General features: G+C 45.6%; 1 protein-coding gene across 1 annotated transcript; it reads left to right on the top strand.

Annotated features, from left to right (window-relative positions):
- The first annotated feature begins 45 nt into the window (after positions 1-45).
- Positions 46-27,955, top strand: POFUT1 (protein O-fucosyltransferase 1). The gene is made up of 7 exons (XM_041733156.1): positions 46-272; positions 2,105-2,226; positions 7,142-7,324; positions 8,895-9,007; positions 20,263-20,455; positions 22,229-22,471; positions 26,260-27,955. Exons 1-7 carry the CDS (start codon positions 140-142, stop codon positions 26,446-26,448), a joined length of 1,176 nt encoding a protein of 391 aa, XP_041589090.1. The 5' UTR covers positions 46-139; the 3' UTR covers positions 26,449-27,955.

The raw sequence follows: 27,955 nt of genomic DNA, 5'->3' as shown, positions 1-27,955 counted from the left end.
ATCCCGCCCGCCCGCGGGCTAGAGAGGCCGGGGCGGCGCGCGGGCGGCGCGCGGGGACCGCCGGGAGCGGGGCGGACGCTCGCGCCCCTCCTTCTCGGCCCGCCTTCGCACCACCGCGCGCTCGGGCTCCCGAGCCGTCATGGGCGCCGCCGCGTGGGCATCGTCGCCCCTGCCGCTGCATGTGTCTCTCCTGCTGCTGAGTCTGCCGCTCCCGGGGCTGCCCGTGGGCTCCTGGGACCCGGCCGGTTACCTGCTCTACTGCCCATGCATGGGTAAGGCCTCCCGAGTCCTCTGCTCAAATGGGGAAACTGAGGCCCAGAGAGGCGAAGGCCCTCTTCCTAGGTGCCCAGAGATACCTTGACATGTCCACGAGAGAACCCCAGCGTGGGGGCATGGCCTGCTGCTCGCCTCTCTGCCCCAGTTCCGACGGCCCTGAGGGGCCCCTGCGTCCAACCTTCCATTTGGCAGATGAGGAAACTGAGGCCAGGAGAGGTTATGCGTCTTGTGAAAGGTTTAAGCCAGCCCAGAGTTCAGTAAATGGAATTAGTGGGGCAGGACTTGATATCATTGACTCCACGTTGGCTCTGGACGATTCTTTCATCGTTCAACAAATATTTGTAGGAACCCTACTCTGTGCCCAGCCCTGTTTAATGTTCTGGGGATACTGCAGTGGTAAGACAGAAAACGCCATGCCCTTGGAGAACCTTCATCATCGCTGGGAAAGAAAGACGATAAAAGATAAGCATTAAAAAAAAAAAAAGTAATTATACATAGTATCTTAGAAGAGGATGAATGCTATGGAAAAATGAAATAGAGAAGAGTTAGGGAGAATGTAAAAGCGACAATTTAAATGGGGTGGTGGATTGTCATCGTAAAAGGCCTTCCTTCTTAAAACCCTCCAGACTCCAGGCCCTGGCGATTTGGCCCTCTGCCCATCATTACCACCACTCCTTTCTCCCTATGTCCCCGAGCTGCAGCCACTCATATTCCCTCTCCTCCTCATACATACTCAGGTCCTGACACCTGTGCTATTCCCACTGACTGGAACACCTTCTTCTTCACTTCTGCCAAATGAACTCCTTCCCTTTCTTAGGTCTCAGCTTAAATGTCACCAGAAAGGACTTTGATGACCTCAAGACAAATAACCTCCCCCTTACTGTTCTCCATCATCAAACTTTTCCCATTTCTTCCTTGAAATTATCAGAATTTACCACAATACACTTATTTTACGTGTTTAATGTCTCTAGCTGGACTGTGAGTGCCTCAAAGGCAGAGACCTTATCCTTCTTGTTGAATCCTGTATTCCAGCACAAAGCAGAGAACCTCGCACAGTGCAGCCTCTCAGTATTTGTTGAATGAATGAATGGACATGCTGAGGATAACGAAAAGTATCAGACAGGGTCCTTTCACCCAAGGTATTCACAGGCTGAAGAAACAGGGAAGTAGGAAAGGACATTTGAGGAAAAATAAAAAACCATAAATAGCTCCAATCCAAGGTGGGAGGCAGAGGAGGGGATTGAGTATAGCAGAGGGTTGGTGAAAGGATCCCAGTGAATGAGGCATTGGAAGGATGCCTGGGTGGCTCCGTGGTTGAGCATCTGCCTTTGGCTCAGGGCATAATCCCAGTCCTGATCGAGTCCCACATTGGGCTCCCTGTGAGGGGCCTGCTTCTCCCTATGTCTGTATCTCTGCCTCTCTCTCTGTGTCTCTCATAAATAAACAAATAAAATCTTAAAAAAAAAAAAAAAAAAAGAATGAGGCATTGGAGTTGGCCCTTCATACACAGATGAGTGAAGATAAAGGTGGAAGGGCCCTCCTGGATGAGAGAACAACAGGAGCAAAAGCATAGGGTCCAGGTGGGAAATGTAGAGCATGTCTGGGAAAAAGCAAGGAACCTGGAGCACCTGAGGCAGAAGGGTAGGTAGGATCTGAGGGCCTTGAGGTCAGACCCACAAGTCCAGATTTGATCCAATGCTGCCAGCTCCCCTGGCTCTCTTTGGTGTCCTGGCCCTCCCCCACCCTTGGCCCTGTATCCTTTCTGAATCCTGGATGCCCCATGCCCTCAATGCCCCAGGCCTCACCTCAACCACCATATACCATCCAGGGCGCTTCGGGAACCAGGCTGATCACTTCTTGGGCTCCCTGGCTTTTGCAAAGCTGTTGAACCGCACCTTGGCTGTACCCCCTTGGATCGAGTACCAGCATCACAGGCCTCCCTTCACCAATGTGAGTACCTCCCACTGGCCTTAAGCCCTTATCCAGCCTATGCCAATTCTGCTTACCTCCTCTTGACCCCACGTCCTTCTCTGGGCTTTTCCTGCTCCTCTGAGCCTTCCCCACTCCCCATCCCAAACTGTCTTCCTGGCTAACTGGCTAACACTTACCCAGTGCCTTCTGTCTGCCAGACACTGCTCTGAGCGCTACTTGAAGACTAGCTCTTTTATTCCTCATCACATTCCTATGAGGAAGTGGGTTTCAAGAAGTCAGATAACTTGCTCAAGGTCACGAAGCTTGTGAGGAGTAGAGCTGGAACTCAAGTCCATGTCTGTTGGAGGCGATCTGAACCTAAAGCTCCATTTCCACCCCTGTCTGTCCCACCCTCTCTTCATCCCATTAGTCAAAGGGTGATGGATGCTGTTGTCAGTTTTTTTTTTTTTTTTTTTTTTGCTGTTGTCAGTTTGAAGGAGAAACTGAGCTATGAGTTAGTTAATATTGTGTTCAAGGTCACAAACTCAGCCAGTCTGGCTCCAGAACCGTCTCACCCCATTGTGGTCATACTCAACATCTTCTAATTCCTTGTTTTTCTTTGTGTCTTCTACTGATCGTCTGTCTGTCTTTGCTCACACTGTATCCCCAGGGGCCTGGCAGTAGGAACTGAATTAATCTATTGAATTGACTTTATTTATTTGTTTGTTTGTTATTTATTGTCATTGGGAATTTATTTATATATTTTACTTTTTTTTTTTTTACTATTTTATTTAAATTCAACTTGCCAATGTATAGTATAACACCTAGTGCTCATCTCATCAAGTGCCCTTCTTAGTACCCATCGCCCAGTTACCCCATGCTCCCACCTTCCTCCTCCCCTTATGAATTGACTTTAAAATTTTTAATAAACCTTAAAGAACTATGTTTGTATGTACAAAACACTGTATTTCATTCTTATAACCTTTTCTCTGTATAGGTTTTATTATTATTATTATTATTTTTAGATTTTATTTATTTATTCATGAAAGACAGAAAGAGGCAGAGACACAGACAGAGGGAGAAGCAGGCTCCCCGGAGGGAGTTTGATGCAGGACTCGATCCCAGGACCCTGGGATCACGCCCTGAGCTGAAGGCAGACACTCAACTGCTGAGTCACCTAAGTGTCCTTATTTTAATTATAATAATAATTATTATTTTTGCATGCCTGTATTTAGAGAGGTTTTTATCAGTTAGAGGTCAAAAGTAAGAGGACCTGAGATCAGAGTTTGGCTTTTTCACTGACTAGACATGTAACCTGGACAGAGTACTTGACCTTTTTGTGCCTCAGTTTTCTCATCTTTAAAAGAGGCAAGTAGTAACTATGGCTACCATAATGAGTTAGCGATTGTAGCATGCCTCATTGTATGCCCCTCTCTTAGAATCAGCAGTTCATCAATGCAAAGTACAAAGGACATAGGAAGTCCTCAGTAACTGGGAACCACTGATGGACTGATTTTTTGCACTCACCGTTAGAGTTGAGTCATTGTCCGTTTGTCTCCCTCTGCCTTGTTTTTTTTGTTTGTTTGTTTTTGTTTATTAAGAGAGAGAAGCAGGCTCCATGCAAGGAGCCTGATGTGGACTCGATCCTGGGACTCCAGGATCACACCCTGGGCTGAAGGCAGGCACTCAACTGCTGAGCCACCCAGGCATCCCCCTCTGCCTTGTTTTCTTTCTCTTACCTTGCCTTCTCAGCCAAGAATCTTTCTGAGTCTCTACTTCTTTCTTTCTATGGATTACTCAACCTGTCCCAATTAGGCTCCCCTTCCCCATTGGGACTGTTCTCACAGTGGTCACCAGGGACCTCAGAATTGCCAAATCTAGGGGCAGTTTCTTAGTCTTCCAGCTATCCTCCTGGTGGCACTTGGGCCTGTGAACCTCTCCTTCCTGAACATCTCTATTCTCATATTTTCTAAAACACAGCCTGCTCCTGTTTTAGTCCTCACCTCTCAACATTTTCCTCTTTGTGCTGTATCAGGGACTTCTCTCTACCCACCGTTGAAATGTTGGTGTGTCTTGGGGTACCTAGGTGGCTCAGTCAGTTATGCTTCTGACTCTTGATTTCAGCTCAGATCATGATTTCAGGGTTGTGAGATTGAGCTGTGTCAGGCTCTGCACTAGACATGGAGCCTGCTTAAGACTCTCTTTCTCCCTCTCTTTCCGTCCCCCCCGCCCCTGTCGCCCACTCCCACACATGCTCTTCTCTCTCAAAAAAAATAAATAAAATAAAAATGATAAATGTTGATGTGTCTCCTCTTTCTGTTTGCTTATTAGTTATGTGATCTCAGATGAGTTATCTAGATTCTGTCTGTCTGGGTTTCTTTATAAGTAAACTGGAGGTGGTTGTATTCCTACCTCTTAGAATTAGATGAGCAAGTCCATGAAATGTGATGAGTATAGCACCTGGAACTAAGTCAGCACTCAGTAAATATTTAGTGCTATTATTACCATCATTTGCTTTGCTGTAAATTTCTGTTCAGTCTTATGGCTTTCACTATTCTCCACATACCTCCTAATTTTATCTGTGGCCCAGACTCTCTCCTGATCATAAACCTGTGTTTCTAATTCCTAAGCCCTTGAGTGTACTTGGATATCCTGGGGACACCTCAAATTCACAAAGACAGAGCTGAACTTGGCATCTTTCCCTCTCAAACCTGTGTCACCTCTTATATTCCTAGCTGTAGTTTATGTTACCTCCACATACCTGGATACCAAACCAGGAATCTAGAAGTCATCCTAATGCCTCCTTTTACCCTGTACTCCGCTTTACTTCTCCTAAGCTGTCCGTGCCCTCCATCTTCACTTGGACTTAACGCTCAAGAATACATGTTGAGGGGCTCCTGGGTGGCTCAGTGGTTGAGCATCTGCCTTCAGCTCAGGGCATGATCCCAGGGTCCTGGGATTGAGTCCTGCATTGAGCTCCCACAGGGAGTCTGCTTCTCCCTCTGCCTGTGTCTCTACCTCTCTCTCTGTGTCTCTCATGAATAAGTAAATAAAATCTTCAAATAAAAAGTACATGTTGAGTAAGTACTTGAACAAATAAAAGGCCCATGGCATTAGTCTCCTTATTCTTCTTCCTCAACTAATCTTACCATCCATTCATACTCTCCTCTACCACCAGAGTGATCTTTCTAAAAGGCATATCTCTTATCATTTCTGTTTAAAATTCTTCAGTAAGGGGCACCTGGGTGGCACAATCAGCTAAGCATCCTACTCTTGGCTTCAGCTCAGGTTGTCTCAGGGTCGTGAGGTTGAGCCCTGAGTCATGCTCTGTGCTCAACAAAGAGTCTGCTTGAGATTCTCCCTCTCCCTCTCCCTCTGCTTCTCCCCATCATGTTGTCTCTCTTTCTAAAAAGTAAATAAATCTTTTAAAAAAATAAATGAAATCCTGCAGCAAGACCTAGTTGTTAATAGTTAAGTGTCCCAAATCTGTTCATTGGGGTGCCAGTGGCTCATGAAGGAAGGGTGCAGTGGTTAAATTACTTTGGGAAATTATATTCTCAATTCCCCATCCTGCAAAATTGGAGATTCAAAATACACATTAGCATACTGCAGAAGTCCTGTAGTAAAGACATCAGCTCAACATGGCATTTCCCAGGTCTGTTTATCTCTGGAGCCTTTTGATTGCAGAACTCTATCCCCCTGAACTAGTAGAACATGCTTGGGAACCCTGATCTATAGGATAAAGTCTACATTTTTATTCCATGGTATTCTAAGAAAATTTTTTTAATCCAGAAAAATACAGAGATTAGTACAGTCATCATCTGTGTGCCCACTGCTAGAAGGGATCATCATTAATGTTTTCTCTTTGCTTAATTTTTCTTATTTTAAAGAAATACTAGAGATGAAGTTGTTTTTGTTTTTTGGGTTTTTTTTTTTTTTTTTTTTTTTTTTTTTTTTTTAGAGATGAAGTTGTTAAAAGATAAAGTCTCACATGGTTCCCCAGGCTAGTCCCACTCCCTCCTTCCAACCCCCAGAGGCAGCCATTGTGGTGGATGTAATGACTTCGGAGCAGCTCCTTCTGAGGTTTTTCTTGTACTTCTGCTGTGGCACTGAGCATCCCTATACCCATCTCATGGTGTAAAGTGGAAGAGCTTCTCTAGGGAAAATACACAGAGGTGGAAGGAACATTTTATTTTATTTTTTAAAAATATTTTATCTATTCATGAGAGAGAGAGAGAGAGAGGCAGAGACACAGGCAGAGGGAGAAGCAGGCTCCATGCAGGGAGTCCGATGCGGGACTCAATCCCGGGTCCCCAGGATCATACCCCAGGCCGAAGGCGGCCCTAAACCATGGAGCCACCCCAGCTGCCCTGGAAGGAACATTTTAAATTCTAGTAGTTGCTGCAAGATTGCATTCTAAAGTGGTTGTTCCAGAACAAACACTTCAACTACCACCCATGTACAGCAGCCCCTGCTTCCCCACATCTTTTCCAGCAATTAAAGTTAAGCTTTTAAATCTTTGCTAGTCTAATGAGTGAGAAGTCATCTTGTAATTGTAACTTGCTTTTTTTCTAATTATTAGTTTGTACATCTTTTGAGTGTATTGGCTATGTGAATTTTCTTTGCTGTGTGTTGTTTGCTTCTATCCTTTGCTCACATTTTTCCCTTACATCGTTTTTTTTTTTCATGTAGATCAGCAAGCATTTTTTTTGAACACAAAAGATGTTACTAAAAAAAAAAAAAAAAAGTGTTACTATTTCTTCATTAGTTGGCAGATAAATTCACCTAGCCTTTTTCTGTTCTAGTTTTGGTATCTTTTCCCAAAAGTTTTCCATTGGCTTATAGTCTGAACTGTCTGCGTCTTCGACTGTATGGTTTTGATGAATGTCTTTAAATTAGCCACTAGGATACTGAAGAGGGACCTCTGCCTCTCCTTTTGTACCTTTTCCTGTAGCTCCATGTGTCCTACCAGAAGTACTTCAAGCTGGAGCCCCTCCAAGCCTACCATCGGGTTATCAGCCTAGAGGACTTCATGGAGAAGCTGGCACCCACTCACTGGCCCCCCGAGAGGCGAGTGGCATACTGCTTTGAAGTGGCAGCCCAGCGAAGCCCCGATAAGAAGACATGCCCCATGAAGGTGGGTCTGGGGACCCTTTCTGCCTGTTCCATATCCTCTAGACCCCTGAGACACTATGATAGCAATATGTGGGAAAAGGCACTAGAAGGGCTTAGAGTACAAAGATGGAGATTTAAATCCCATTTCTGACATTTGTCAGCAGTGTCACTTTGGGCAGAAGACCTTGATTCCTCTGAGCCTTTATTTCTACCTGCAAAATAAAGACACCAATCCCTGCTATGTCTCACTCATAAATATCAAAAGGACTAGGTCCAAGAGTGCTTATAATCTGTAAAGTGCTACATCAATAACAATACCATACTTTTTTTTTTTTCAGATGAGTAGAAGTGGGGGCGGGGAGGGGGCAGAGAGTGAGGTAGGAGAGAGGGAATCTTAAGGAGGCTCCACTAGCCTGATGACAGGAAGTTTGATCTCATAATCCTGAGATCATGACCTGAGCTGAAATCAAAGAGTCATACACCTAACCAACTGAACCACCCAAGTGCCCCAAATAATAACTAATACTTCAATGGCACTTACTGTATGCCAGGTACCATGCTAAGAGATTTACACATATTAACCCACTTAATTTCCAAATTGTTCCATGAGGGAAGTACTATTAATATCCCCGTTAAAAAAAATATTTTATTTATTTATTTGAGAGAGAGAATTGGAGCAGGAGAGGGGGTGGAGAGGCAGAGGGAGAGGGAGAAGCAGACTTCTGCACAGAGCTCTGCTCTTCGCTGCACAGAGCAGGGAGCCTGACATGGGCCTTGATTCCAGGACTCTGGGATCAAGAGACAAATCTAAGACGGACGCCCAACCAACTGAGCCACCCAGGTGCCGCTTAATATCCACGTTCTATAGAGAGGATACTGAGTACAACACAGAGAGGTTCAATATTTTGCCCAAGGTCACATAGCAAATAAGCTAGGATTCAACCCTAGGTAATTTGACTCTATTGTCTATTTTCTTAACTTATATACTTTTCTGCCTGAGGCAGGTAAATAAGAAGCTGTCATATTTTACCAGGAGAAATCTGTAATTTTCTAGCACTTTGGGAATAAAACAATCCCCAGTATGTCTTTCAGTGCTAAAGTCAATGAAAGGTGGTTGGAGGAGCCATGAAATTTGAGAAAGGAGGCTGGGCTTATAGTCTGAACGTTGCCTTCATTTGATGTGTGACCTTGGGCAAGTGTCTTACCCTATCTGGGCCCTGGATTCCATCTTCAAAATAAGGGCATTGTGTTAGCTTGTCTTGAAAGTCTCTGGAAGCTCCAGTCCAAGATCCAAAGCCCAAATCCAAGGTCTCCTTCCTTCCTATATCCCCACCAGTGCTGCAGGGTCAGTGGGATGTGGTATGTCAGTGAGAAAGACTCCTTTAGACACTGTGGTGAACATCTGCTGGAAACCAGACGGAGGCCAAGCTGCACTCCTCAGTCCCCAGCCCAGGATTTACAAAGTGACATACTTTGAGGTGTTTCAACCCAAGTTTAGTCAACCAGGGGTCCCCCACCCACAGTTTCTAGGCCCCATCCCCAGAGGTCACTCCCACCTTCTCAGTAAGTCATTGATCACTCTCTTTCTGCAGGAAGGAAATCCCTTTGGCCCATTTTGGGATCAGTTTCATGTGAGTTTCAACAAGTCCGAGCTTTTTTCAGGCATTTCCTTCAGTGCCTCCTACAAAGACCAGTGGATTCAGAGGTACTTGGAGGGGACAGTGTTGCTGGGTTTAGGGGAGGTGCATGGGGCCCCTGAGCGTGCAGCACCATCCTGGCCCTCTCCCCCTCTACCACACCCTGATGTATGAGACCAAAGGTGCAGCCATTCTGTCTGTTGAACTTGGGATCCTGTGTGATCTCTTCCCATCTCAGCGCCTGACGCGGTGGGACATTGACCTGCCACAAGGTTGAGCAAGAGTTTATCAGCCGATAAAGGATGTCATAAAAAGAATATTGTGCAGTCACATGGGTCTCAATTTCCTCCTCGAGGCGTGAGAATCACTCCCCTGTTACCTTCCTCTTCACAGGGTGAAAATTGGAAGCTGCTTCTAGAGAAAAGCAACTTTAGGTGCAGCCTGAGAAATGATGTCATCCTGATAATAATTGGCTGTGCTTTATTAATTGTGCTCCAGTAGGCCCTATTAAAAAAAATAGGTTAGCAGGGCACAGGCACAAGCTGTGAAATATTTATAGAGCGTCTGTCATGTATGAGACATAGTACTCAAAGGCCAGAGGTGATATATAAAAATAAGGAAGACCCAGCCACAGCCTTCAGGGAGCCACAGGCTAGTTATAATGATGCTAACAAACAGAGCGCGCTTACCTTGATGCTATAGCATGGCGAGAAGGAATGTGGGCTTGAAAGTTTGACTCAGGTTCGGGGCTGTGAGGAACATATGAATTTGTACATGGTCACCGCACTTGGCATCCTGGAGACCAAGGATAACCTGATGTAGAGAAAGGAATCTACGCTCAGGGTCAGACAGACCTGGGCCTCAGACTCAGCCCTGCCTCTTTCTTAGGTGACTCCGAGCAGCCTCTCCAGCTGTCTGGCCTGAATCTCCTTGTGGTTTAATGGAAGAAGCCCTGTGGTATCTGCCTCCTAGGGCATAGAGCGCATGGCTCATAGTAGGGGGCCAACCAATGTTAGCTGTTAATACTATTCACATTGACATGCTTTATTTCATACAAAACTTTGAGAAGCTTCATGAAGTGGGCATTATGATTGATTTCCATCCGATAAGGAAACCGTTCAAGGAGGTAAGATAACTTGCCAAGGGTAACCCAGCTGTTGAGAGGGCAGCTACAGTCAAATGTAACTCTAATAGGTAATAAGGCTACCATTTATTTAGTGCCTTCTGTGTACCAAACACTGTTCTAAGTTTTCATTTCACCGCCTAAGTCTTCTAAGGTGATAACTCATTTGATCTTTCCACAAGTCTGTGCAACAGAAGTTACTGTCTTCTGTGTTTACACATAGGGAAATTGAAGCAGAGAGGAGTGAAGTCACTTGCCCAAGGTCACACAGCTTGAAGTGGCAAAGGAGGGATTTGAACCTAGGCAGTCTGATTCCAGAGCACCCATTCTTAATCACCGTTGAGAATAGCTGTGCCTGTAACAGCTGCCAATTTCCACTTGGGACTTCTAAGCTCATTCAGGAGCTACTGAGGATACTTAGTCATGGCCGGTTCTATTCCCCTCCCTTGTGGTTGATCTCAGAGCATTCCCATTTGATCACCCCCTTGGTTCTCCTTATTCAGTTCTGAATGAGCTGGAGCTTTTTGCCTGAAGGTAGATCTGTTCTCAAAGGATGGAGATTTTTCTCCTATAGACAAAATGCCAGGAAAAACAAAAATGAAACCAGCTCTAAAAGCAGTTCTAAAAGCAAATTCCAGACAGCCAAAAATATCACACAATCCTAGTTAGAAGAGAAGGTGCAGTGCTGCATGGAAGCGCCAGTTAGGAAATGTTGCTCAAACACTTGTTCAGTGCCCGCACTGTCCTGTTTGAGTTCATTGTGTTGTAGGAGTTGCCTGAGGGCTTGGGAACCTTTGTACCTTACAGCCGAATTTTGGGGAAAGGAAGATGATTAGGGAAGATGAGATCCTGGAGACAGTTTTAGAGTTAGAGCCACCTGGACTGCTGCCTTCCTTCACTCCTTCCTTCTACACATTTAAGAAGTACCTCCTGGGGTGTCAAGTACTGGTCTGGACCCTGGGAATACAGGCAAGAGTAAGGCCAATAACGTCCCTAACCTTTATGGAGCTGAGTCTAATGGGAGAGATACCGTGAATAAGTTTTTATATCAGATAATTCTAGAAGATACAGTGCTATGAAGGACATAAACAGGTGATGTGTGATTTTTTTTAAAGATTTTATTTATTTATTCATGGGTAACACAGAGAGAGAGGTAGAGACACAGGCAGAGGGAGAAGCAGGCTCCATGCAGGGAGCCCGACATGGGACTCAATCTGGGGACTCCCTGGGCCAAAGGTAGACGCCCAACCCCTGAGCCACCCAGGTGTCCCGGTGATGTGTGATTGGAGGGCTGAAACCATGTCTCAGCTCGGGCTGCTGTAAGAAAATAGCACAGAGCGGGAGTGAGGGGAGTGACGCTAAAACTATAGTGTTTATTTCTCATGGCTCTGGAGGCTGGGAAGTCTGAGATCAGGATGCCAGCATGGTTGGGTTGTGGTGATCTTTGCTTACAGCATTTTTTGCTGTGTCCTCACATGTTGGAAGAGAGAGCAGGCTCACTTATGAGGCACTAATCTCAACACGGGGGCTCTGCCCTGATGACTTCAACTAAACCTAGTGCCTCCCCAATGCCATACCTCCTAATATCACATTAGGGATTGGGACTCAGCTATGAAAGGGGTGGGGGCAGAGGGCAGGACATCAACATCCAGTCCACGAGAGACCTGAAGAGAAGGAGCCATGCATGGAAAAAGCTGGAGGGAAAGGTAGTCTTCATGGCAAGGACATAGAACACAGAGGCTCTGAGGCAGGAACAGGCATGCTTGCAGGTGGAGGGGCAGACAGAAGGCCAGTGTGGCTGATGTGGAGTGAATGAGGAGGGGAACAGAGGACTGTTCCATTGTCGGTTGCTGCAAATAAACCATTCCAAAACTTTGCTGCTCCCCAGCAGTGGGTAATTATTTCCCAGAGCTCTGTGGGTTGACTGGGCTTAGTGAGGCAGTTCTTCTGGTTTTTGGTTTTCAGTTTCTTTCTAGAATTTCAGCTGTACAAAGTTTCAATCCATGTTAATTTCTTGGTATAGGGGATCCCTGGGTGGCTCGGCGGTTTAGTGCCTGCCTTTGGCCCAGGGCATGATCTTGGAGTCCCGGGATCGAGTCCCATGTCGGGCTCCCAGCATGGAGCCTGCTTCTCCCTCCTCCTGTGTCTCTGCCTCTCTCTGTGTCTCTCATGAGTAAATAAAATCTTTAAAAAAAAAAAAAAATTCTTGGTATAAATATCCTTTAGAATACCCACTATGGATTTTTTGTTTTGTTTTGTTTTGTTTTCCCCACCATGGATTTGGTGGGAGATTTTAAAGTGTTTTTTTTTTTTTTTAAGATTTTTACTTATTTATTCATGAGGGATACAGATAGGCAGAGACATAGGCAGAGGGAGAAACAGGTTTGTTGCAGGGAGCCCAATGTGGGACTCGATCCCAGAACTCTGGGATCACGCCTTGAGCTAGAGGCAGACACTCAACACTGAGCCACCCAGGCGTCCCAGATTTTTAAGTTTTATTTTTTTTTTATTTTTTTTTTATTTATTTATGATAGTCACACAGAGAGAGAGAGGCAGAGACATAGGCAGAGGGAGAAGCAGGCTCCATGCACCGGGAGCCTGACGTGGGATTCGATCCCGGGTCTCCAGGATCGCGCCCTGGGCCAAAGGCAGGCGCCAAACCACTGCGCCACCCAGGGATCCCGATTTTTAAGTTTTAAATAAAAGAATTACATTTACCCATAATCCACCCTTCCTTCAAGAAGCACTCTTAGCAGCTTGGTATATATACTTCCTTCCTCCAGGTACTTTTACATACCTATGTACCTGTACAGATTATCTTAAAATGAAACTACTGTGTGTAGTTTGTAATCGAGTATTACTTAACTGTCTTTTCTGAGGAGCAATTGATACCAGGTTAGTAAATATTGCTAGTAGGATCAGTTTTAAATATAAACAAGCATGAAACTTCAAAAAACGGTTACTGGGGTATTTATGTATATTTGTGCCAATGGAGTGTGTGTGTGTATGATTTATTTCTTTACCTTTGTAACCACTTTTTAAAGTGTACAATTCAGTAGCATTAATTACAGTGACATGTTGTGTGCTATGACCACCACTGTCCATCTCCAGAACTTTTTTGTCACTCTAGACAGAACCTCTGTACCCATTAAACAACTACTCTCCATTCTTCCACACATCCCTGTCCCATTTCTCTATTCAACTTTTCTATCTCTGAATTTGCATATCATGGGTCTCATGTAAGTAGAATTATATGATATTAGTCTTTTTGTGTCTGGTGTATTTCACTTAGTGTAGTATCTTCAGGTCTTGTCCATGTTCTATTTATCACAATCTGTCTTAGTCCTTGTAAAGCTGAATTGTTCGTTATATGCATAGACCACATTTTGTTTATCTATTCCTCTGTTGATGGACATTTGGGTTAGCTGGGTGCTTCTTGCTTTTGTTCTCATATGGTTGCAGTCAGCTGTCAGCTGAGGTTGGAGTCTGAAAGCTCGGCTGAGCTATGTGTCCAAGAGGGCTCATTCATAGCTAGCTGTAATACTGGCTGTCATCTGAGAGCTCAGCTGAGGCAGTTGGTTGGTGCGAGTACACTTGACCTCTCCATGTGGTTTGTACTCCTGGCAGCATATCAGCCAAGTTCTGAGAGGGTATAACCAGGGAATGTTTCAGCCTGGGCCTGGTGACTGGGACAGTATCACTTCTGCTACATGCTGTTGGGAGGGGACATTGAGCCCATCTAGTGAGAGGAGGTTTGAAGAATTAATCTGCCATACAGGTGAGGAGATTGGAGAAGCGAGTTTAAACATTTTCTAAAGTAGCAGACGCTTGCTGTAGAAAGTTGTCCTCTGGGGGCAGAGGTCTGGGTATAGGGAGAATGGCATTGGAAAGCATCAAGCTCTTGCCCAGCTCACCGTGTGACTAGGTAGATTGCTTCTCTTCTCTGGCCAATGTTCCATCTGTAAAATGAAGAGGATGAGCAAGGTCTGTGACTTCCACACTATTCCTTAGAGTTCTTGAGAAGGGCCTGTAGTGCCGTGAGGCTGGCAGGGCAGGGTGAATTTAGAGGGACTCGGATCCCTTCCCCCACCATCTTTAACCAGTAATCCTCTTGTATATCAACTAAAAGTTTGGATGGCCACAGGTCTAGGGATAGCAGGCTTAATTTAAGCTACATGTTACAGAAAACCCCAAATAGCAGCAGATTAACAAGACAGAATTGCATTGTTTTCTTAAGTAAGAGAAATACTGGGATATCCAACCCACCGCTGGATGGCAGCTCCATTGTGTTGTCAGGACTCAGGCTCCCATCTCTGCCCAGCATCCCAGCGCTTTTATCCTCAGTGTCCTCTCACAGGGCTGATGAAGCTTTAGCCATAGCAACCTTGCCCCAGGCAGCCTGGAAGAAAAAAAAAGGGCAAAAGGGGGCCACAGCCTCACCTTTTTAAGGAACCTTTCTAGAAGTCCCATATAAACCTCTTGTATCTCATTGGCCAGTTCTTGGACACATGGCCATGTCTCAGCTGCAAGAAATACAGAGAAATCTATAATCTCACATTTACCATGTGTCCAGCTAATTCTAGGAGAAGGGGATAAGAGGTATTTCTTCCCTACTAGGGAATTTCTCAGAATCCTTCTAGCTCTGCTGCTTCTGAGTCTGTGAATACCCTGGCAGAGGTTTGATTCAGCAGATATTTATCACACATCAAATGTTGAAAGACCATCAACCATCATACTGAACCATTTTCATGGCATGAGAGTAACAGGTGTATGGAGTTCTTAGGAAATTCTATCACCATAACCATCATCATTGTCCTCTGGCTTGAAACCCACTGCAACTTTTTAGAAATTTAATTTAATGTGTTAGAGATTTGGCCACATTGATCATGTCAGCTTCTCTTGAAGTTTTCCGTTTTGCCCAAGTAAACACAGCAGTGCTGCAGTGGGCATGTCCCTTTCTTCACACCCAACCCAAACACCTCCCAACCGTCCAAGACCAGCTGCCACTCCCAATCCTTAGCTCCTATGGGAGGACTCCCTGTCCTGCTTCTCCTTTGCTGCCTTATGCACACTGATATGCTCAGCAACCATCTTCCCCACTCAACCATCAGCGCTTATTGTTATCATGCTCCCAGGCTGAGCCTTCCTCAGAGTCCATACACAGGCGATACGTAATTGGCAGGGCTGGGACCAGACTGAGACCTGAAGGATGAGGAGCCATCCCTGAAAAGAGTGGAAGAGAGAGAGGTAGTCCTTCATGACAGGGACATTGAGAGTAAGGCCCTGCCTCATTCATAGTCCTCCAGCCTTGGCACTCAGCATGGTGTTCACCTGCTATCTCATGTAGATACTCTGGATGTTGTGCATAGAGAAACCAGCTGGGTGGGAGATCTCAGTAGTGTAGGGGTGGTGGGGAAGAACACCAGAGGTTCACTGCACCCAGCAGCAATAACATAGGCTTTTTTAGCTCGATGGTGACCAGGGTCAGATGGAATTGGTCAAGCTTTCTTTCCAAACAAGACCCTTCGTACTCCCTTTCATTCCAAACAACACTCTCTTCTTTCATTGGGAGTAAATGAGCATCAGTCTGTGCCTCTTGATGCTCATCAGGTCAGAGCTGATGTCCCAGTGGGGCAGCCATGTGCCAATCCAGATCTAGGGAGATGGGAAGGACATTCCAAATTCCAAATCTAGAATTCACCAAAGGCCTACAGGTTCTCTCCAAGAAGTCAAAGAGCACACAGTTCCTGATTTATCCTAGTGTTCCACCCCCTGGGAGATCAGAAACTCTAGCTTTCCATTTGAAATCTTTTAAGGTGACATCAGAAAGGAGTTTGGCTGAGGGCCTGATGGTAGTAGATACGCTTCTTTTTCCTCTAACATCTGACAATCTGGCCTGGTCTTTCTGGTAAGACCCCTGAATCCTTCTCATTCCCTCAATCATGTACTGCTTGTACCCATTGTGTTTTGAGGCCCATGCTAGGGGCTAGAGATCAGAAACATAAAGTACAGACTCATTTTTTGAGGGGCTCATTGATGGCAGTAGAGTCGCTGGGAGTGAGGTACATAGTTAATAATACAGGTTCTCTGGGCAGCCCCGGTGGCTCAGCGGTTTAGCGCCGCCTTCAGCCCAGGGCGTGATCCTGAAGTCCCGGGATCGAGTCCCACGTCAGGCTCCCTGTATGGAGCCTGCTTCTCCCTCTGCCTGTGTCTCTGCCGATCTCTCTGTGTCTCTCATGAATGAACAAAATCTTTTTTTAAAAAAAATTTAAAAATTAAAAAAAAAAAAGGAATACAGGTTCTGGAGCAGATAACCTAGATTTAAACCCCAGCCCCACCAATTCCTAGTTGCATGATTGGGCATGTTATTTAATCTTTCTGTGCATTTATTTCTTGATCTGTAAAAGGAGAATAACAATAGTGCTTACATCACAGGGCCCTTGTGAGAACCAAATGAGTTCATACATGTAAAGCAAGTAGAATGTTGCCTGTCACATGATAAGGTTAGATAAATGATTCACATATATGTATATGTAAGATTATTATAATGAAATTAGTGTTATATAGAGACAGGATATCAATGAACACTTGCTTATTGCTTCCTTGACACAAGCCCTGGACCACGGTGTGTGGGAATTGTGGTAAGTAGAATTGCCAAGGCCCCTACCCTCATGTGCTGACAGTCGAGTAGGGAAGACGGTTGCCAAGCACAGTGTGCAGAAAGCAGCAAAGGAGAAGCAGAACAGAGAGCCCTCCCGTAGGAGCTGAGGATTGGGAGTGGCAGCTGGTCTTGGACGGTTGGGAGGTGTTTGGGTTGGGTGTGAAGAAAGAGGCATGCCCACTGCAGCACTGCTGTGTTAACTTGTGCAAAACAAAACTTCAAGAGAAGCTGACACTATCAACGTGGCCAAATCTCTTAACACATTAAGTTGAATTTCTAAAAAGTTGCAATGGATTTCATGTCATAGGACAACATGACATACATGATGGTGGCAGTCAGAATTTCTTTTTTTTTTCTTTTTTTTTTAAGATTTTATTTATTTATTCACGAGAGACACAGAGAAAGAGAGAGGCAGAGACACAGGCAGAAGGAGAAGCAGGCTCCATGCAGGGAGCCTGATGTGGGACTCGATCCCAGGACTCCAGGATCGTGCCCTGGGCCAAAGGCAGGTGCTGAACTGCTGAGCTACCCAGGGATCCTCCAGTCAGAATTTCTTAAGAGCTTTCTAAGTGCCCAGTACTGTTCTAAATACTTTGCTTATATTAATCCATTTAATCTTCTCAAGAGCCCTGTGAGTTAGGAGCTATTATTAGCTCTATTATACAGATAAGGGAACTGATGCACAGAATGGGTAAGTCACTTGCCCAAGTTAGTAGGTGGCATAGTCAACATTAGCACAAGGCTGTCTGGCTTGACAGCCTGTGCCTTTACCATTACACTGTGAGAAAAACACACAGAATAATACCTTTTTGTACAAACAGTAAAAGTGTAGTCATGCATAAAGCCACAGTATCTTCTGGGAAGAGGAAGTAAAGGAAGGAAAGATGATAGGATAGACCTTTTATTTTGGTGTCTCTTTTTTAAAAAATCTGAAACAAAGCAAAGTATTAATATCTGCTAATTTGGGTCACATGTATGTGGATTGTAAAATTATTTTCTGTATTTTCCTGTATGCTTTGAACTATTTAGTAACTTTTTTTAAGATCTTATTTATTTATTCATGAGAGACACAGGGAGAGAGGCAGAGGCAGAGGGAAAAGCAGGCTCCTCAAGGGGAGCCCGATGTGAGACTGGCTCCATCTCAGGACTCCGAGACCATGCCCTGAGCCAAAGGTAGATACTCAATCACTGAGCCACCCAAGCATCCCACTATTTAATAATTTTTAATTGAAGATTTTGTTGAGGTAATTGTAGATTCACATGTTGCAAGAAATAACAAAGATAAAAACAAAGAAAGGAAAAGGGAAGGGAAGGGAAGGGAAGGAAGGAGGGAGGGAGGGAGGGAGGGAGGGAGGAAGGAAGGAAGGAAGGAAGGAAGGAAGGAAGGAAGGAAGGAAGGAAGGAAGGAGAGGAAGAGGTCCCAGATACTCTTTACCCAGTTTTGCCCATTGCTGGCATTTTGCAAGACTGCAGTATAGTATCACAACCAGGATGTTGACATTGATACAATCCACCCAACTTATTCAGATTTTCCTAGTTTACTTGTACTCACTTCTGTATGTGCACGTGAGTGTGTGTAGTTAGGTCTGTTCAGTTTTATACATATGTAGGTCTGTGTATCCATCACTTCAGTCAAAATATCCAAGCAGTTCTAACTTCACAAGGATCTTTTGTGACCAGTATATAACTGCACGCATGTGCCTAAACATGCACATGCACACACACACACATGGGCAAGGACACCCTAGCCCCTGACAACCACTAATCTCTTCTCCACTTCTGTTCTCCATTATGTCATTTCAAAAATGTTATATAAATGCAATCAGGGGTGCCTGAGTGGCTCAGTCGGTTAAGCGTTTGCCTTCGGCTCATTCGGCTCAGGGCATGACCCCAGGGTCTTGGGATCAAACCCCACTTGGACTCCCTGCTCCTTGAGGAGCCTGCTTCTTCCTCTGCCTCTGCTACTCCCCCTGCTTGTGCTCTCTCTCTCTGTCAAATAAATAAATCTTTTTTAAAAATAATAAAATATAAATAAATTTGTTTAAAAATAAGTAAATAGGGCAGCCCAGGTGGCTCAGCGGTTTAGTGCTGCCTTTGGCCCAGGGCATGATCCTGAAGACCCAAGATCGAGTCCCACATCGGGCTCCCTGCATGGAGCCTGCTTCTCTCTCTGCCTGTGTCTCTGAGCCTCTCTCTCTCTCTCTGTCTCTCATGAATAAATAAATAATAAAAATCTTTAAAAAATAAAAATAAGTAAATAAATGCAATCAGTATATAAGATTGAGGGCTTCTCTCACTCTGCATAACTCTGATGAGATCCATCCCACATTGTTGCCTGTCTCAGTACTTTGTTTGTTGGTATTTCTGTGTCAGATTCCATGGTAGGATGCACCACAGTTTGGTTAACTAACTATTCACTTCTTGGATGTTAGAGTAGTTTCCAGTTCAGGGGTATTATGAATAAAGCTTCTATGAACATTTGTATACTGGTTCGTGTGTGAATATAGGTTTTCATTTCTTTGGGATAAATACCCAAGAATGCAATTGCTGGGGCATATCATAACTGCATTCTAGTTTTAGTGAAACTGTCAAACCATTTTCCAGAGTGGCTATGCCTATTTTGTAATTTTAAGAAAAGGTTTTTTTGGCTGACAGAAGGCAGTCCAAGTTGGGGCAGGAAGCATACAGAGCTCTGGAGCTTGAAAGTGCATTCAAGTTGATGGAACCATCAAGATGTTTGGCTTGCTAGGACAGACTCTGGATTTAGTTGAAGAGGAAGAAGCATAGGTTCGTTCCTTACTCGTTCAGTCAACAGATATTCACTGAGCTCTTACATGTGCCAGACACTGTCTTAGGCACATGGAGGCACTGCCTTCAGAAGTCTGTGTCTAGCAGAAAAGACAGGGTGAAATAATTACAAAACGTAGTGTACAAGGAGGAAGGAGAGCCGTCGGAAGGGTATGATGGGCATCTGCAGATGGCAGGTGCTTTTCATGAGGGCAGGGACCATGCCTGTCTTGTTCTTCCCTGGGCCCTAGCACATAGTAGGCAGTCAACAAATACGTGTTAAATGTCGAGTGAATGTTCTCACCCAGTATACACATTGCCTGTGAGCATGACCTGTCCACAGTCCTCTGTAAAGCTGCTGCATGTCCCAGTCCTGCCATGTAGGTAAAAGGGCAGAGGTGCGGTCCAGACACCCCACCCTGGAGTGAATTACCACACCACAGATTGGAAGCCAGCATGACATACAAAAGGTTGGAATGCCCTACTGTAAATTTTTAATTGTTAAACAAGCAAAGAGGATTGTAAATTCCGTGCGGCGGGACAGTATTGTATATTGTGCCTGTTGTCACCCGCCGCAGTTCCTTATCAGCCTGTTGGGGTTTCACAGCCTCTCGTGCTTCTTGCATATTAGAGGGGCCCCTTTCTGCAGGGTCTCTGGGGTATGGTGCACCATCCTTTGCCCTGTGGGGGCAGCGACCAGGCTGTCTGTGTGTCCTCTGTCGTGACTTCCCCTTGTTCTGTCTCATGCCTAGATTTTCTCCAAAGGAACATCCAGTGCTGGCCCTGCCGGGAGCCCCTGCCCAGTTCCCCGTCCTGGAGGAGCACAGACCGCTCCAGAAGTATGTGGTATGGTCAGATGAGATGGTGAGGACGGGAGAGGCCCACATTCTCACCCACCTCATCCGGCCGTACGTGGGCATTCACCTGCGCATTGGCTCTGACTGGGTAATTTTTCCCTTCCTTTCATGGCCAGCATGTCCCTGATTAGGGCCCATGCCTATGGGTATTAAACATTAAACACTTAACCCACTGCACAGAATCCCAGCCAGAGTAGAGAAGTTTCACTCAGCCAAGTCCACAGGGCAGTGTTCCATAATCCTGCCATAGACACATCAGAAATATGGCTCCAGATGCTTGCTTGCCAGCCCTCAATTCTAACAATGGCCACTTTTGTCCTTATTTTGCAGATGGATAAATAAAATCAAGCTAGACTCCAAGTTAGCCAACAAGCCAGAGAAAGACCCACAGCCCAGGAGTCCTGTGGTCCAGCTCAGTGTTTAGCCAGTAGGCTCTTTGTTGAAAAACAGGCTCTGGAGATTGGGTGGGGCTCCCAAGAAATGAAGATGTCATCTTCCAAATTTGGAGGCCACTTAAATGTGCAGAAACTTCATCAGATTATCCTCTATATGAAAATAATAGGGGAAATGTAGACAGTCTCCTTAATTTACATAAGATATGTGTATGTCTGTATGTTAGAAATGCTCATTGCTAAAGACTTGAAAAATATTGCAAAGCATAGAAATTAGATCAGAATTCACTCAGAGTTGTTCAAGGAAGTACAGTTGACCCTTGAATAACATGGGTTTAAACTGCCTGGGCCTGCATACATGCTGATGTTTTACAGTGCAGGGGTGTACATGGGTTTTCTTTTCCTAATGACTTTCTTGTTTCTAGCTTCCTTTATTGTAAGAATACAGTATGTGATGGATATAATATATAAAATTTGCATTCATTGACTGTTTATGTTATCAATAAGGCTTTGAATCTGCAACAGGCTATTAGAAGTTAATTTTTGGGGAAGTCAAAATTATATGCAGGTTTTTTTACTGCAGGGGGTGGTGGCCCCTATGCCCTGTGTTGTTTAAGGGTCACCTGAAGTCACACATTTATGCACTTGACTCCCTTCCTGCCCTCCTTTCATAAAGAAAAGAAACCAGGCTCAGAATATCTTGGCCCAGAATAGAGTGGTTTCAGCCAATCCTTTAAGAAACAATTTTCATCTATACATACTTAGAACATAAAAAGATATAAGATGTTATATTTTTATAGAGCAAGCATAACACTAAACCAAACTCAGATAAAGTCAATTCAGAGGAATAGAGCTCATTCTCACAAACATAGATGCACATACCCTAAGTAGAATATCAGCAAGTAAACTCCAGTAATGTATTAAAGAGCATACAAGTAAACTTTATCCCAAGAATGCAATGAAATTCAGTATATTAGCACCCAAAGAGGAAAAATCATATAATCATCTTAATAGAGGCCAGGAAAGCATTTGATAATAGTCAATACTCATTCATAATTAAAAAAAAAAAAAAAAACACCTCTTAACCAACAGGGAATAGAAGGGACCCACCTTAACTTGATAAGGCTATCTCTCCGAAACCCACAGCAAACATGTACTTCATGGGAGCTAACAGAAGTTTTCCCACTGAAGTCAGAGATCAGATAAGGCTGCCCATTATCACCACCATGGTTCAGAATTCTGGAAGTCCCAGATAATATAAACACTAAGAAAAAAATATTTTGTAGAACGCCAATATGCCACTACACAGAAACAACTATTACTGTTTTGATACATTTTCCCCTTTCCGCAGTTTCTTTTTTAAAAAACACAGTTGAGCTTCTGTATAGCCTTTATCCACTTAGTGGCTCTTGCTTCTGGGTTCCTGGGCCGGCTGCTGTCTTTAACCCTGTCCCCTGACAACCCCGCAGAAGAACGCCTGTGCCATGCTGAAGGACGGGACCGCAGGCTCCCACTTCATGGCCTCCCCACAGTGTGTGGGCTACAGCCGCAGTACGGCGGCCCCCCTTACCATGACTATGTGCCTCCCCGACCTGAAGGAAATCAGACGGGCCGTGAAGCTCTGGGTGGAAGCACTGAATGCCCAGTCGGTCTACATCGCCACGGATTCCGAGAGTTATGTGCCTGAGATCCAAGAGCTCTTCAAAGGGAAGGTGTGTATGGTCCCAGTGGGGGTGTGGGAAAGGGAATCAAAGGGAGCTCCAGGGTGGTCCCACTGCTTCCTCTGCATGCTTCATGTCCTCCCTACACTTAGACACCCACTTCTGCTCCAGTGCCTATCCTTTCTTTAAAGCCCGACCCAGGGCAGCCCCAGTGGCGCAGCGGTTTAGCGCCGCCTGCAGCCTAGGGTGTGATCCTGGAAACCCGGGATTGAGTCCCACGTCAGGCTCTCTGCATGGTGCCTGATTCTCCCTCTGCCTGTGTCTCTGCCTCTCCTTCTCCCTCTCTGTGTCTCTATGAATAAATAAGTAAATAATCTTTAAAAATAAATTTTAAGGGGATCCCTGGGTGGCGCAGCGGTTTGGCGCCTGCCTTTGGCCCAGGGCATGATCCTGGAGACCCAGGATCCCACATCGGGCTCCCGGTGCATGGAACCTGCTTCTCCCTCTGCCTGTGTCTCTGCCTCTCTCTCTCTCTCTCTCTCTGTGTGTGTCATAAATAAATAAAAATTTAAAAAATAAATAAATAAATTTTAAAAAAATTTAAAAAACAAACAAAAAAAAACAAAGCCCGACCACCTTGGCACATTCTCTCCTGGTTTCCCTGCACTCTTATAGCTGTTGTGTCCCTACTGGAGCTATCACAGCAGTTTATCACATCTGCTCTTGAGGCACTGTCTAGCCTGCATGGGGCTGGAAATACGGCCCACTTCCTAAGAGTTATGCTTCCTTAACAGTAGAGTCCAAGGGTAACTCATTGTTCTGTCCCTCGGCATCTGGGGCCTTGCCATCACCAACATCTAGGACAGTGCCTAACACAGTAGATGCTCAGTAACTGTTGAATAAGGATGTGAAGAGTGGGTCCTTGGGAGAAATCTGGTGGAGCAGAGAGATTAATGGCCTGGACTCTGGAACCAGAGAACCTAGGCACTACTCACTATACAGTGTTGTGCAAGTTACTTGAGCTCACTGTGCTTCCGTTTCCTCTTCTGTAAAACGGCCCTGAGAGTAGTCCTATCTCACTGGGTGGTTGTGAAGGTGAGATATAAAAAAAACTAAAACAGATCCAGTACAAAACTAGTCCTCGATAATGTTAGCAGTCACTGATAGTAGGAGTAAGTGGTTGATGAATAAAGGGAAGGCTCTTTTGTGCTTAGTAAACGCTTAAGGAAATGGTGAAGAGTAAATATTCAGCATGTGACTAAAGAGTGGATGTGATTGGTGCTGTGTCAGGGAAGGATAGGTATTAAGTAAGTATATATCAATAAAATGATTAAATTAATAATGAGCGTTCAGCAAGTTTTTTTTAAAAGGATTTTATTTATTTATTCATGAGAGACACAGAGAGAAAGGCAGAGACACAGGCAGAGGGAGAAGCAGGCTCCCTACAGAGGAGCCTGATATGGGACTCGATCCCAGGACTCTGGGATCACAACCTGAAACAAAGGCTGACACTCAACCACTGAGCCACCCAGGTGCCCCTCAGTAAGATATTTGTGGAATGGATGGAAGTCCTAAATGCTTATACAGGCCTTAAAAGATTTGCTTTCTAGTAGGGAGAACCCTGGGCTTTATGTGAGGGGCCCCCTTCTCACTTTTACCCCAGACATGGGCTGGAAGCCCTGACTTGTAGAGAAGGTGCTAAAGCAGTGCATCCTGGCCTTCCTCCCACCCACCCACTTTATAGAAGACCATCAGCGCTGGGAGACCTCAGGGCTCCTCTAACCCATCCCCTGCCTTTTATAAGCTGAGGAAACTAAAGTCCCAAGAAGGGATAGGATTTACCCAAGAGGTCTCAGAGCTAATTATAGTGGGCATGACACAGAGCGGGTAAGTTTCAGAGCGTGGGTGGAATTGCTTGGGGATTTTGGCCATGATTAAACTAGTATTATTTCTTTGCTACCATCCACATAGCAAGATGATGATTTTTGTTACATCAGAAATCTCTGTGTGACAGCAAAGCACTTTCAGCCCCAGCTCTGCCCACACCCATAAACCTCTGTACCCAGTTGAAGCATTTGGAGAGTCCCAGGGAGTTTTTTCATGAGTTTTTAGAGTCAATATATTTGTTATGCCTGGAGCTTCTTGCCATTCTCTGTTTCCTGTTCCTGTGCCACTACCCTTGGCCTCAGTCCCTTTCTCCATGGGTTCAGAACCCAGCCTTGCTCCTCATTTAAGCTGGGTGCCCCCTGCTAAGCTGGGGACACTGATGAATAAGATGTGGTCCTGCCCTCCAAGGCACCCAGTCTAGACTCAGGACAAGAGACTTTGCACAAAACTCTAATAGATGCTACACAAGAGGCCTAGGAGCTTGAGTGGGGCAGGGACTCATTCATTCACTTGCCCAGTCAACAGATATTTATTGAGGCAAGCCCCAGCCAGCAGTAACCAGAAGACTGCGAAAGTCTCAACCCCATCAGGTGCAGGAGACAGATACTAATCAAAGTAGAAACTACAAACTGAGATGTCTGCTCCAAAGTAAAGGAACATGGTTCTGTGAGAGTATAGAGCAGAGGGACGCCTGGGTGGCTTGGTGGTTTAGCACCTGCCTTTGGCCGAGTCCCACATTGGGCTCCCTGCATGGAGCCTGCTTCTCTCTCTCCCTATATTTCTGCCTCTCTCTTTCTGTGTCTCTCATGAATAAATAAAATCTTAAAAAAGAGAGAGAGAGCAAGCATACAGCAGAGGACTCTGGCCTAGACCGGGGTCTGCAGAGGTGAGACTGGAGCTGCAGAGTGAAGTTTAAGTAAGAATTAACCAGACAGGGCAGCCCTGGTGGCACAGCGGTTTGGCGCCGCCTGCAGCCCAGGGTGTGATCCTGGAGACCCGGGATCGAGTCCCACATCGGGCTCCTTGCATGGAGCCTGCTTCTCCCTCTGCCTGTGTCCCTGCTTCTCTCTCTCTGTGTGTGTCTCTCATGAATAAATAAATAAAATCTTTAAAAAAAAAAAAAAAGAACTAACCAGACAAAAAAGATGAGCACCCTGAACAGAGAAAATGCATACAAAGGTCCTGAGGCAGAAGGGAACCTGGTGAGTAGTGGCTGGAGCTCAAGGGGGAGATGGAGGGAGATAGGAGAGGTGGAGAGGTGGCTTGAACAGAGCTTTCTTTGTAGGCCCAATTCAGGATTTGTCATCTTTATCTGAAGAGCAGTAGGGTACCATTTAAGAGTGTTCAACTTGGGGTGGAGGGAGGGACAGAAAAAGTTTTCCCAGCTGTTCTGTTCTGTGGTAAGGGGACACATGAGGAGGCAAGAGGTTGTGGTGCCTGGGCCTAGGAAGTGTTAATCCACCAAGAGAAGGGTTCACTTTTAGGAAATATCTCGGGGATAAATCGAATAGGACTTAGGGCTCAGAGGCATCCAGGCAGCAGAACAGGGTGGGTGGGGTACTATTTGGCCAGATTACAGTTTGATGGGGAGAGCCATGTCCTGCCAAACTAGGACTTCATGAGAAAGGTGGAATTTGAACTGAGCCTTGAAATGTATAGTAAAAAGGCAGTCCAGGCAGAGGGAACCAACCACACTAGTGAAGGCATAGAGGGCGAATGATGGTGTGTTTGGAGGGATGTTCTATGTCGGGGTGTGCCGAGACAGCCACTGGGCAATACTGCTGTTAGAATGCCCGACCCCAGGTCTTAATCTTCTCTGCCCACCTTTTGTGTCTGTCACTTCCTCGAGAATGGGGGAGGAAGGCTGAGGGTATAGCTTCAGGCCTTGGCCAAACTGGGTCCCCTTGGCCTTCAGCCACCCTGGTAAAAATGTTCTGCCCATCTTCCTACAGGTGAAGGTGGTGAGCCTGAAGCCTGACGTGGCCCAGATCGACCTGTACATCCTTGGCCAAGCTGACCACTTTATTGGCAACTGTGTCTCCTCCTTTACTGCCTTTGTGAAGCGGGAACGGGACCTCCAGGGAAGGTTGTCCTCTTTCTTCGGCATGGACAAACCCCCTCAGCTGCGGGATGAGTTCTGATCCTGGCTGGGGCACATCACCAGTCTAAGCTGGTCCCATTTGCCAGGCCTGGCAGCTGGCAGTGCTCCCAGGATTGATTCCCAAGAGTACAAGCTCTTCTGCTCCCTGGCCAGAGACAGAAAAGCACCAGGGACTTATGGAGGAGAAGGATTCCATCTCCCAAGGCACAGGGCTTTCAGGCCTCCTGGAGCCAGAGTATCTCTGCTCCCTGTGTGCTTCCTACTATTTCTCTTGGGAATTTCTCATGTGGCAAAGCAGTCCAACCTCTATCTTTGGTCTAGCCTTCTCTGAGCCCCCTGGGGGGCTAAACTCTCTTCAGCGATTTTTAATAGAGAACCAGAGATTTTTATAGTTTTGATATGAGATCATGATTATTCTAGAACCCACCCTCATTTTTAAAAATCAGTGAAGTTCATTAACATAGGGACCTAAAGTGACCTTGAATTAAAGATGAGGCCAGTGGTGGAGTGGTTGAATTGACCCTTTCCCAGATGACCCAGAGTAACCCTTAGAGCAGGCCAGAGCCATCTCCACTGCCTGGTCAGAGTCATCACCAACCCCTCTTCCAAGGTCATTTCCAGGGTTTGGGGCATGAGCACTCATCTCCATTGTAAACACTATGCAAACAGAAGTTATTGATCAGGATGCTGTGCAGTGCTCTGCAAATACTGAGTGCTGCTCACATAGCACATTCCAAGCAAGGAGCACCTGCCATCGAGCCAGATCATCATGGTATTGCTCTCAGAGTCTCCTAGTGGTTGGTGGCCTGCCAACCACAAGATCTCACAATCGAGATCTTGGAGCACATCACCAGGGACCAGGGCTGAATGACCTGGGAGCATCCATCTGAAGGCTACCCTTTCTTCTGTGTCCCAAGAGGCCTGGTTGCAGAATTTTGCCATTAAGTTGCCATCCAACACCTGTTATCCCAGACTCTTTCCTGGAGCTGGAGCCAGTCCTCAGGCTATATTCTCACAAGGGCATGTTTGCCAAACCTCTGAGCAGATAGATAGAAGATGCCCATGACCCAGAAGCCATCAGATTTCCAATTTGCCCCTCGTTCAGTGGAATCTCTACCAACCCCATGATGCTTAAGGTATTTAGTCATGAGTTTCTTTGTCTCTCAGATGCTAGAGTTGTGGTAATCCATGACTCCTAAGAGTCTGTGATGTTTTGTCCTTTTATTCTAAAATTCCTGTCTATTACCTGCTGGTCTCTTTCTGCCACATGACTTCCCTTGGCCTTCGATCCTGGGAAGGTGAAGAAAACTGATGAGAGCCAGGCCCAGAGCTCCATGCAGGACTTCCTTCCCCCTTGGATTACCTTTGGGAAGAAACACTGTCTCATTCAAGGCAGACTGGGTCAGAGATTGCAGAGCAACAAAGATCTCAAAGACTAATGGTGGCATTTGCTGCTTAGAGCTGTTGCCCAATTTGAAGCAGAGAAACTTGAGGAAGGGCTTTTGTGTTTTCTCTGTTGGGAAAACAGTAAACTGTTCTAAATCCTG

This window comes from Vulpes lagopus, chromosome 18 (assembly GCF_018345385.1).
Source record: "Vulpes lagopus strain Blue_001 chromosome 18, ASM1834538v1, whole genome shotgun sequence".
Lineage (NCBI taxonomy): Eukaryota > Metazoa > Chordata > Mammalia > Carnivora > Canidae > Vulpes > Vulpes lagopus.
This window is presented reverse-complemented; position numbering and strand designations above follow the sequence as displayed.